General features: G+C 42.3%; 1 protein-coding gene across 2 annotated transcripts in view; it reads right to left on the bottom strand.

Annotated features, from left to right (window-relative positions):
- foxp4 (forkhead box P4) overlaps positions 1 to 12,370 on the bottom strand; it is a 395,709-nt gene that overhangs the window by 30,801 nt on the left and 352,538 nt on the right. For both annotated transcript variants that reach the window (XM_073030525.1, XM_073030526.1), the window contains exon 11: positions 2,943 to 3,144. In XM_073030525.1, coding sequence (XP_072886626.1) covers positions 2,943 to 3,144 — 202 coding nt within the window. The remainder of the gene's footprint in view (positions 1 to 2,942; positions 3,145 to 12,370) is intronic.

Here is a 12,370-nt window from a genome sequence, read left to right as displayed (position 1 = left end):
ACTGAAAGAAAATTTAGATCCAGTTATGAATAAACTGTTCTCGGGCTTCCAGCCAGGTACAAATATTGATTACAACCGACATTTTGATGACAAACTCTGCCATCTTCTTCAGGGACGATGCCAGGGCACGTTGGGTCCGCTGATATTTATAACTCGTAGTCTGTCCCTCCTGATTGGTTAGTCCTCATCCAATCAGGTTTCTGCTGTCCCACCTTGTTGGAAGAGGACTAACCAATCGAAATGTCAATTATAATCGATGCCTGTACCTGGCTGGAACCCTGAGAAGGGTGAATTCATCATGAACACCGGGAAAACACATGGGCTTTTTTTTAGATCCAGTTAGTTTAACAGGCTAACCCACAACTAGGACAACAGCAATTCACACACAAAATACCTTTAACAATTTGGTGCCCCTTTTGTGTTCATCACAAAAGAACTCCTCTTAATCGCCATCATTGGTCATGTTCAGAACAGTCATGTATTCATAACCTGCTGCTTCGGCCACTTAGAGAGAGATTCAAGTTTTCAATGGTCTTTCCTCACAATGTATGCTCAATAATTGCACCCTGCACCCCTCATTGAGGCCTGTATCTCTTGACTCCAGCCCTGATCTCCACCCAGCTAGTGTGGTGTCTGTGCAAGAACAATGCACTCTCTACACCACTGGTCAGATCTCCTGCAAGGCTCTGCTCTGTGTACACCACCCAGCCACCACTCTTCATGCTCCAAATATAAGTTCTGCTCTTTTGGGTACAGACATTATTTCTAGGGACTTTTTCAATCCTTGGGTTCTGGTCTTCTTTTTATCATCAGCCTTTCCTGAAAACTCCAAGTGCCAGCTTCCGCCTATCGTCCAAGGCACAGCACAAAACAAACTGTAATGTGCTACACATCCAGCAGTAGCCAAGGCCATAGAAACCCCTAGTGAACTCTTTAATGGCATGAGCAGTTTCTCAGCCACATTGTCTTCCCAAAGTGGCCCCTGCTTTTGTGAGAATCAGGTTTGGAGATGGTGAGGAAGTCCGTGTGTCATTTTTATCCTGGAATGTGTGTCAGCTTCAATAACACTTAACAGCAATGAAACATCATCTTTAAAAACCAACAATTAAATGTATACCCATCAATAATTCAGGAACATTTTGGTCCTAAGTACAGCATGCAGTATTCATGAGCTCAGACATAGGGCTTTTTATCCTGGAACTAGCCCAGTTCTTCACCCTGCAAACTACTCTTTCATAAGTGAGGAAGAGGGGAGTGAAGGCGCCATCTTGACATGGTTGAACTTTGCTACTGCTGGGCCAAATGGATAGTATTGAGATTAGGACTGCTGGCTGCTAACTCATTTCCTATATTTGTAAAGTGCTGGACTGAGAACTTCTTCCTCAAATAGTAACTGAACATGGGCCAGTGGTCCAACATCTACATCGAGTGTTGTTGCATGAAAGCAGTGTCTATCACCACTGCCCAGTCATATTCTCTCCTTGTTGCTGCCATCAGGAAGAGGGGTAAAGAAGTTCAAAGTACATTTATTGTCAACGTATGTGTTCTATATACAACCCTGAGATTTGTCTCCTTATAGGCAGCCACAAAGCAAATAAACCCATTTAAAAAGACCATCAGACACCCAATGTGCAGAAACAAAATCATGCAGACAATGAAAGTAATCAAATAACGTTCAGAACTGAAGTTCATGAAAGTGCGCTCACAGCTACAAGGTTGGTCACAGCCAATCCAGGAGCCCGTCAGATGCAGGCCAGAGACTCAGTTCAGCACAGAGATGAGTAAATCTCACCGAGCAGTGAGCTGAACATTAGCTCTTTTTTCCCTTGGGCCCTGCCATCCTGATCTCTTCAATCTGGCCCAGTGCTTAATTCAGCCAAACAGCGAGTCGTTCCTCGCTCTTGGATGCAGGCCCTGCCACTTCGATGCGCATTTGGGTCTGGGCCCTGCCACCTTCTTTCAGCCTGAGCCCAACCATTCCAATCTAGCGCCTGCTCAAATCTGTCAAACATTGGCATGATTTTCACTCCTGGAACTGGGCCCCACCGCCTCGGATCTGCCACTTCGAATCGCCTCCAAGTCCGCTCCAGCAGCCAAATATTGTCTCATTTCCCACCCTCGGGCCCGGGTCCCAGCGCCTCAATTCAGTCTGTACACGCCACGCTGCAACCATCCTGCACCAATGAGATTTCAGTTCACACCGCAAAAATGCCAGGTCGTACTGGTGGTTCAAAAACTCAACTTCGAAAGGGAAAGTTACAGGCTATTGATTGCAGTGATCATTTACCAGAGAAAATGTGAGAAATGTGAGGAGTTATTACCCCTCAGCCATCAGGCTTTGAACCAGAGGGGATAACTTCACTCGCCCCGTCACTCAATTATTCCCAAAGCCTGTGGACTTACTTTCAAAGACTCTTCATCTCTTGTTCCTGATATTGATTGCTTATTTAATTACTATTATTATTTCTTTTTTTTTAATATTTGCACTGCTTGCTGTCTTTTGCACTCTGGTTGTCTGCCCTGTTGGGTGTGGTCTTTCATTGATTCTATTATGATTATTGGATTTACTGAGTATGCCCGCAAGAAAAAATCTCAAGGTTGTATATGATAACACACACATATATATATGTTTATATATACATTTACTTTTGATGTTTTTTTAAAAACTTTATCCTGTACCTTTCAGGCTTGGGACATTCAGTTACATTTGATGTTGAGAAGGAGGTAGATCTGAAGGGTCATGAGAAAGAATAGGATGCTGGCATTACTGATCAGCATGATGAGTCAATTAGTCTCTTCAATTGCAACAAAAGACCCAGTTCAGGTATCAGACACATTAACTCTGTTCCTTTTTTTTTATATACAAATGCTTCATGACCCGTTGACTATTTCCAGCATTTTCTGTTTTCCTAACACGAAAGTGAAGTATGAAAGCCTCTTACCTGAAGATATCGGCATGCAGTACTTATCAGAATGCCGCCGTCTAATGGCTCCCATATTGTGTAAACTTGGTGAGCTGATTACCGAGGGCCCTTGCCTTATGGGGGTGATTGGCGTGGCAGCTGAGGTTGGCGTGTGAGGTAAACTTTCCGGGAAAATGTCTGACGTACTCTTGGAAAGCGTGACATTTGAGACCAGATTCAGCTAACGGCGAAAGGTGGTTCACAGGACATGTGTGACATGCGAAGGAGAGAAACAACAGAAAAAACATGGAAAATAAGTGTATCTGACAATGGTTTTGGACTTTATCTCCTCCTAGAGGCTAGAGACCTACCATCACTAAAAGGTGGGAAAAGTAATTTTCCATGTAGGTCCAAATAACAGATATATCACTTGAGAACATTCTACTAAGATCCCACATGAGGAGACCGGGTACAAGCACAGAAAGCACAGCATCCTATACAGATTCTGCAAAAGCTGTTACTGGAGAACTAACTGGCTGAAGGTAGGTACAGAATGTATATAGAACACAGAACAGTACAACCTATGGTTGTACCAACCCATATAACCCGTATAATCCTTCCCTCCTGCACAGCGTGAACCCTCCATTTCCTTATCTAAGACTCTCTTAAATGTACTTCTATCAGCTCTAGTACCACCCCTGGCAGAGCCACCACTCTGTTAAATCCTACCTCTGAAACCTCCAGTAAACTTTCCTCCTCTTACCTTAATAGATGTCCTCTGGTATTGGCCATTGACACTCTGGGACAAAGGTGTTGGCTGTCCACTCTATGTATACCTTTCATAATCTTATACACGTCCATCAAGTTGCTTCTCATCTTCCCTTGTTCCAAAAAACCCTCCCTCACTTAACCTTTCCTCATCAGACATGACTCTAATCTCCTCGGCACCCTCTCTAAAGCTTCTACATCCTTCCTATCATGAGGTGACCAGAACTGAACACAGTACTTTAAGTGTGGCCTCGCCAGAATCTTGTAGAGCTGCAACATTACTTCTCAGCTCCTGAACTCCATCCCCCTACCCCAATACTAATGAAAGCCACACGCCATCAGCCTTCTTACCCGCCCCCATCCACTTTGGTGGCAACATTGACCCCAAGCTCCCTCTGTTTCTCGTCGGCATCCTGCCATTCACCTTGTACAACCCCTCAAGTTTGATTTTTCCGAGGAGATTAAAGCTTTTATTGCCATGATGATTACTCATCAGGATTCACTTTACCCAATGAAACGAGAAGAAGCTCATTCAATGCTTCTTAAAGATATAACACTTCTTTAATGTCATCTCTATGAATCTTCCAGGTCTATTTAATAAGTATTACACTAAGAAGCATTTGTGTTACTGTCCAGCTGTTACATAAATTTATTATAACAGTTTATATCGGAATAGAGCTTGTCATATAAGAAAAACTGAGGGAAGTGGGGAGAGTGGGGGTGAAAATGAATATTATAGGCATAGCTAAAAGTAAAAGGCTGTATGAAATTTTAGGTACTGCACTGTTAGGTACTGCATTTAATTTGGAGGAAGGTCCAGAAAAGGAAAAACAAGAAAGACAGGATAGAAGGAAGAGAGGGAGAGAGAAAGCATATGTCCTTCCAAAGAAACCATCCCAGAACACAAGGCTCTGCATATCAGCAGTAAGCTGGCAATGTAATATGTCATTAGGTTTGTTGTTTGTTGAGTTATTTCCTTTTTTATTTCATGGTGAAGTACTCCTTCTCTTACAAGAATATACGAGATGATACTTTCTTGTTTGCTAGCTTTCTCGATCCGTATATTGATCACCTGTTGCTGAGGCTATTCTTCATCATATATATTCTATATGGCATCTTATTGAATGCCTTCTGAAAACACAAATATAGAACATTGACTGGTTCCCCTTTATCCAGCCTGCTTGTTGCATCCTGAAATAATAGGTCGCCCAATAGCCCCCTGATCATCTATTGCCATTGGGGTGTTTCAGTGTCCTCTACAATGAAGACCAAACAAAATAATGTAAGGGCCTCTGCAATCCTTTGTCAATTCTCCGGTTTCATCCTCCAGAGTACCAATGCTTACTTCAGCTGCTCTTTTCATTTTGAAGCTCCCTTCAAAATGGCGGCCCACTCAGTCGCAGCAGCCTCTCTGGGTCCAAACAAAGGTGTAATTCTTCATCCTTTATGTCTTTCTTATGATTACAGGACACTGCTGGATATTAAGAACATCAAGTATTGCAGTTCTCGCTGCATCAGGGGCTGTGCGCGGTCAGCAAACCAGTCAGATAGTCGCCTTGGATGCTCTTCTTGTGGATCGCAAGGCACTGCTGGACACTGTGATGTGGAACACAGTCGGCCCTCCTTATCTGCGGGGGATTGGTTCTGAGACACCCCCCACGGATACCAAAAAACACGGATGCGCAAGTCCCTTATTTAACCTGTCTCAGTGCGGTGGTCTTTAGGACCCAGTGGAACCCCGGACTTTATTTAACATGTCAGTGCGGTGGACATTAGAACCCGGAGGCGTCGCTCTGAATCCGCAGTGTTTCTGTTCACGAAAATAATCACGATCACGATTGAAAATAAGGTGGAAGTAATAAAGTGATCGGAAAGAGGTGAAACACTCTTGGTCATTGGAAAAGCATTAGGCTACAGTCAGTCAACGATCGGAACAATTTTAATGGAGCATGTGAAAGGCCCTGCCCCAATGAAAGCTGCAATTATTACTAAGCGAGGCAGTGGTTTAATTATTGAAATACGTATGTTTCTTAAGTGTTTTATATGCATAGAAAGGTAAAATATGTACTATATACTAAGAAAAACGTTTGACTAATTGACGCTAAATAATACCAGATGCACCTGTTCCGACTTAAGACAGACTCAGGAATCGAACTCGTTCATAACCCGGGGACTGCCTGTACTTTTAAGTCATTTCTAGATTACTTATAATACCTAATACAATGTAAATGCTATGTAAATAGTTGTTACACAGTATTGTTTAGGGAATAATGACAAGAAAAAATAGTCTGTACATGCTCAAACTATGAGTGCTGGAGAGGGAACTTCCGGGTTTTCCCGATCCGCGGTTGGTTGAATCCGCGCATGTGGAATCCGCGGATAAGGAGGGCCGACTGTACTGCAAGTCTGGTTCACTGATGGCAGGGAAACTGCCGGGGCTTGGCTGTTGCGCTGACCAGGCACTCCTGCAGCGGGGGCACATGTTGCAGCCGCCCAGGGCCGGAGATGCCAGAGGTGGTATGGAAGAGCGCAAGGGCATTACTGGAATCCACGCCGGGTTGGGGGCTCGCCGCTCCTGTTTGTGCTGCCCTCTAGTGTTCACTCACCGCAAGGACAAGCTGGATTGCATTTGTCTGCGTGTGATGAGGACTGCTGCATGCTAGTTGTTGCACAAGCATGCCTCCTTGACAACATCACATGCTCTATCAACCTTGGGCTATGTAATTTTTTTCTGACTGCATGCTTTTCTGCTATCATAATGACATTGTATATGTCCCTTGTGCTGCATGTGACTGTTGGTACTGTGGTTTGTTTCTTGTTTCCAGAGGAATGCTGTTTTGTTTGGCCATATTCTTGTTGAGTGACAATTAAACTTGAACTTAATATACCAGCAGACGCTCTTCTAATCTATTTTTACGAGCTTTCCTCTCACCTCGTACGCTTAGAATAATGATGCTTATGGATGGCAGCTAATACGAACACTTGTTAGATGCAACATTGCTGACAGGAAACACCTGATTAGCTTCCAGCATCACACCTTCAGTGAGATAGATCTGTGAATTTAGGATAGCTATGTTGGTACTCTGCGCAGAGGAGGACTGAAAAGCAATGACTTTTTCTTCAGTGATGTTTGATCTCACCACACCATAACTGTCCATTGGGAAATTAAACAGGATATTGAGAATAAAGTGTTCAGGGATCCAAAGTGAAGATTTTATGAAAAGGAACATGGAAAGGTTTTCCCAATATTACCACTCAAACCCATAAAGTCTACCACTTCGAAAGGCAGTGGGTGCATGGTAATACAGAACGATTCTCTCCAAGCCAAATAGTACTCTGTCTTGCAAATGCATGACCAATCCTTTTCCTCAGAATCTTGAAAATTCACCATTCAAGAAGAGCCAATATGTTCTCAAGGGCAACTACCCCGCTCACATCAACATGAACAAAAGGGTTGGGATATAAACGGCACTGCAGTCCCACCATTGTACCACTAGGTGTCAGCCAGAGTTCAGGAAGTGCTTCCTATGACCAGGTCTGGGAGCTGGAGACATCTATGGCAGTGAGTCACCCTGGGTTAGAGGCATCAAACATGCGCTCAATCACCTGAGCACCTTTGCAGTGATTGTTACCAAGCTATGCTATTTCAGATTCCTCTTTCTCAATATGCTGGTAAGTATCCATATATTGACAACATAATTAAGTCTTAATAACCTAACTACCCTTAATAACCTAAAATTAATGGGGGAAACAATAAGTATAAGTGATGGAGTGCACAAAATTGTTAAATTGCATTCAGGAAAATATTGCTGGCAAACAGGATCCGTCTAGATAAGTACTTAGTAGACAGTGAGAATACAGTGGATCAAACAGGCTATTCTGCACTGCGCGAATCCATGACTCTTACAATCTGGATACAGCCGGCCCAAAAAAAAGGAATGCCATTCTGGATTTAGTTCAAAGGAAGGAAGCTGGCTGGAGGAAAGGGTTGCAACACACTCGAAATGCTGGAGGAACTCAGCAGGCCAGGTAGCATCTATGGAAAAGTGTAAACAGTCGCTGTTTTGGGCAGAGACCCTTTATCAGGCTTGGATTTCCAGCATCAGCAGATTTTCTCGTTTGGGTGAAAGGATTATTTATTAAAGAGCTAAAGAGCAATTTAATACTTGTGGTGAAAATTCTGACAGATTTCGTATTGTTGAAAAGCATGAAAGATTGGAATACAAGAAAGACTAATTTGTGGAGAGCAGAGCATTTCAAACTTAAGAACTAATTTGCATGTGTGCATTGGATCCATCTACTGGAAGATCTAGGAGCAATATAAGTGATTAAGAAGAAGAGACAAAGAGTTCAGGGTAAAAACACGTTCCCATAAACAAAGATGGCAGGGCTGCCAAATCTAGAACACCTGGATGTCAGGGTGTACAGACGGAAAGGCAAAGCAAAAAGAAGGAAGCAGCTTTCAGATACAGGGAGTTTAATACAGATGGATTAATTAAGAGCAGAATGTCTGGAAGAGTATAGAAAGTACTGGAGAGAATCTTAAGAAAGCACTGAATTGGCGTGCAAAAAAATATGTCAAGTCAGGTCAGAGAAAATCCAAAGATGTTTCATAAGAATATAAGGAAAATAATGATTGCTGAGGACAAGCTTCTTTATCATGCTAAATATCTTAAATTATTAACATATAATAAAAAACACAGTCATTATGAGCATTTTGGATGTTCATTTTGGATGCAAAAAGGGACTAAAAATGTTACCTGTGTGAAAAGACTCGATATGGGTAAAGTAAGGAAGGAATGTTTAATGATTATCTTCACAAAATAGGGAAATCATGTTAATGTCGTAGTGAAGGCAAGCAAATTTGAAATATTGGTTGGAATTAGCAGTGCAAAAGAGAACTAGGGAGAGAAAACAGATAGGTTTGCTGGGATCAGATGAAATATATCCCAGGCTGTTCAAAGAAGCAAAAGAGACTGACTACAATGCTTCAATTCTTCGCTTCGAAAGGCACAGATTAATCAAGGACAGTCTGAATGGGTTTGTTTTGGAAGGTCAAATCTGAGTGACATGTTTGCTTCTTTGAAGAAGAACTTATGAGTGTCAAATGGGAGCAATGTATTTGATGGAGTTTACATATATTTTAGCAAGGCTATTGACAAGGTCCCACATGGCGGGCCGCAGATGAGTACTGCATACAGCTCTCAGTTACAATAAGGATGTGTTTGCAATTGCCAAGGTGCAGAGAAGGCTTAAAAGGATGCTTCCTCAAAAGGAAAACTGTAGCTAAGAGGAAAGACTGCTCTGTTAGATTGTTTTCTTTGCAATACTGATGGCTGACGGGAGAATTTATTGAGATGTATGAAACTGCAGAAGACCTGGGTAAATAGGAAGAACAGGTTTGCCTTAATGGAGGGGTATAAGCCAGGGGACATTGATTTAAAGTCGTCACCAAAGGACGAAAGGGGAACTGAGACAAATCTCTTGCAACCCTCGGTTTTGACACTTATTACATAACAGGTAGTAGAAGCAAAGACCTTTATAATAGCCAAAAGCTACTTGGATAAGTAGTTGACGAACAGTGACCTGCAGGACCTTAGACCTGATGCTGCAAGGTAGGATTTGTTTGGGTAAGCCTTCTTTGACCAGTATAGTTCATTCATAGCTTGTTGCACCAGACGGTCAGCCATTCTTGACTCGCGCGTGGTGTCAGAATTGGTGTCCTTTCGGATTAACCGGGTCACGGTATGAACGTTCCTGACTCAACCCTTGTTTTTTTACGAGTCCGAGTGGCTAGCTCGACGCTCAACCCGGCACGGATGGAAAGCGTACCTGGGGGGGGGGGGGCGCAGACTGGGTTCGAACTTGGGAGCCTTCGCTTCCGAAGTCCAGCGCTGATGCCCTGTGCCACCAGCCGGCTTGTTAAAATGAACTGACTTTCCATCTCCACGAGGTCCATTTTCTACAATGTCAATATCATGGTCCAAATCTAACCCCCATACCCCAGTACCCTAGAACGAGCTGACTTGCTGGATAATTTCAATTAGGCAACTGAAAGTCAACTGCTCTGCCTACCTAGGCCTGACAACTCACGTAGGCTAGGTAATTACAGAAGATTTCGTTCCCTAAAGGATATGAATGAATGAAATCAACTTCTAACAAAAATCAAAAACTCTAATTTTTTTATTTTAACCCCTGAACTTATTTAATTAGCAATTTAATTGCCTCACTGCAAATGCAAGATGTGGAACATCTGCATTAAAATCAGCCAGCTGCATCACAGGCACGCTCCTCCCCACCATCAAAAGCATCTTCAAAAGGCGATGCCTCAAGAAGTTGGCATCCTTCGTGAAGGACCCACAGCATTCAGGACGTTCCCTCTTCTCAGTACCACCATCAATGGCCAAGTACAGAAGCCAGAAGATGCACACTCAACACTTTACGAGCAGCTTCTCCCCCTCCAGCATCAGAATTCTGAACAGTCTATGAACTTAAGAAACACTCTCTCCCTATTTTGCTCCTTTTTGCACTATTTTTAAATATATCCTCAGTGTAATTTATATTAATTTTTATGTACTGCTGCTGCGAAACAATAAACTTCATGACATATGCCAATGCTAATAAGCTTGATTCTGGTTCTGACTGATATTTTTGTAACACAGTATTGGTGCTGCTCAGCCACAAACCTATTGAAAAGTTGACCCTTTTCTCAACCAACGTCTGTTTCAGTAAACTCCTAACAGGGGTCACTAAGTAACGTACAGGCTTCCACTGAAAAGCTTAAAAGAACTTTTGACCGTAAATTAGTGAAGGGAGGATAAGAATATCAGAGGGTGAAATCATTACTGAGTGTCATAATCTGAATAACTTCAAAATAAAAGTTCAAACAATTCAAGTGATTCACAATATCTACCCAAGGGGTTCATTCCTTAGCATTACCGGAGAAATGGCACACTTGGTCTTGGGCCAAAACTTATCCGTTAATCATCACGTAAACAGGCATCTCATCATACCCACCCTTGCAAGCTGCCTTTTCAAAAGCTCTCTTCTGGAAAGTGCTATGAGACGATTAACACATAATCTTCATGTCACTTTTAAAGTTTCTTCCCCCTCCAGTTAATTAGATTGATCATTCTAATTAGCCCCCCAACCCTCTTTATCTAATACCCCCACCCCCCCCTTACAATGCACTGCATTGTAAACACTTCAAACCACTTTGCATAATGCAGCTTACTTTGGAATAACATGCTGGTATTTATCTATTTATGCACATTTTATTCTATATCCATATTTTAACTTCTAACTTCATTTTTATATGTAATTATTCTTCATAATGTTAAATGTTTTGGTTTTTTTGTCACATGCTGTGCCTTGACCAACACACCACAAATTCCTAATTCACGCAAATGTACATGGTGAATAAAGTTGAGCTTCGATTATTACAGCACGGGGAACATACTGTGTAACGTTAGTCTCCGTTAACAATAGTGGCAATGCCGCAAAGTGTTTTGGGACATTGTGTGGTTTTGAAAAGTGTTCTATGAATTTTTTTCTATACTTTGATTTCCCTTAACTTACCAGGAGGGGGGGAGCCAATGTAGCATCGGTCTACATTTCATTGTTCAGCGAAAGAGGGAAGTTTCTGAAGTCAGCAGTAATGAAACAGAGAGAGGGAGATAAAAGAATGGAATGTGGAGACGGGGGGGAAGGTAGACAGAAAGCAAATGACAGAGGTTGTAATTTGAAGACAGAAATGAGGGAGGAAACAGAAAGGTGGGTGGTCAGAAAAAGAATGTGGAGTTACTGGATGGACTGACAGAGAGGAGAGTGGGTGGAAAATACGAGCTCAAGTAGGCTTTTGATGCTTCATGTCTTACGGCTAATCTTTAAGCGTGGATATGTACTTTGTGGTAGGTGTGGACATCGTGTTGTATGGCTGAATCTTCAGTGTCACTTTCACATCCAAAAATCACTCTCTATCCCAAACATCCTCAGTGACTGGCCCTCCAAAGCCCACTTCAGTGGAAGATTACCATGGGTTCATTACTCTCTGGATGAAGACCTTCCCTGTCAATTCAGCCCTGAATTGTTGACCTCTTATTCTGAGATTCCGACACCCAGATTCTTCCTGGGCCCACCACATAAATCACTGCAAGTTCTACATCTCAATAAGATCTTCTCGCGTTCTTCTAAGCTCCAGGAGGAACAGAGAGAATAGGCAGGCAGGAAGGGGAAGAGTAAATGGGAATAGAAGGAGGGAGAATGAGTGGAAAAAAGAGAGATTAAAATTCAAATAGAATGACTGAGGACAGATTGGAGGGAGGCATTTCAAGGCTGAGGGAGCAAGGTCAAACATAAGTCCAGACAAACAGTCATTAGACACCAGATTTGAGGAAGGGTCACAATGGAAATTTCATCTAGTTCCTCTTTCACAGAAGCTGCTTAACTGGCTGGTTCTTCCAGCATTTTTGCATCTATAGTTTCATTTGTTTTATTGGTTCAACATGCGTGGATGCTATAATTATAGAGGGCGGTTTTAAGGGAATAGTACAGATAGAAAGTACCAATTGGTTTATCAATCATTTATTGATTTGGTAATGAAAACCATTTTTCTCATTGTTCACTGAAAGCTGATGAGTAAGAGTTGCTTGCTTTATCAGCAATTTGCATCCAAAATGACCAATTCCTATAAAAAGCAT

This window comes from Hemitrygon akajei, chromosome 27, assembly GCF_048418815.1.
Source record: "Hemitrygon akajei chromosome 27, sHemAka1.3, whole genome shotgun sequence".
NCBI classification, from domain to species: domain Eukaryota; kingdom Metazoa; phylum Chordata; class Chondrichthyes; order Myliobatiformes; family Dasyatidae; genus Hemitrygon; species Hemitrygon akajei.
The sequence above is the reverse complement of the archived record's forward strand: the minus strand, read 5'-3'. Positions and strand labels throughout refer to the sequence as shown.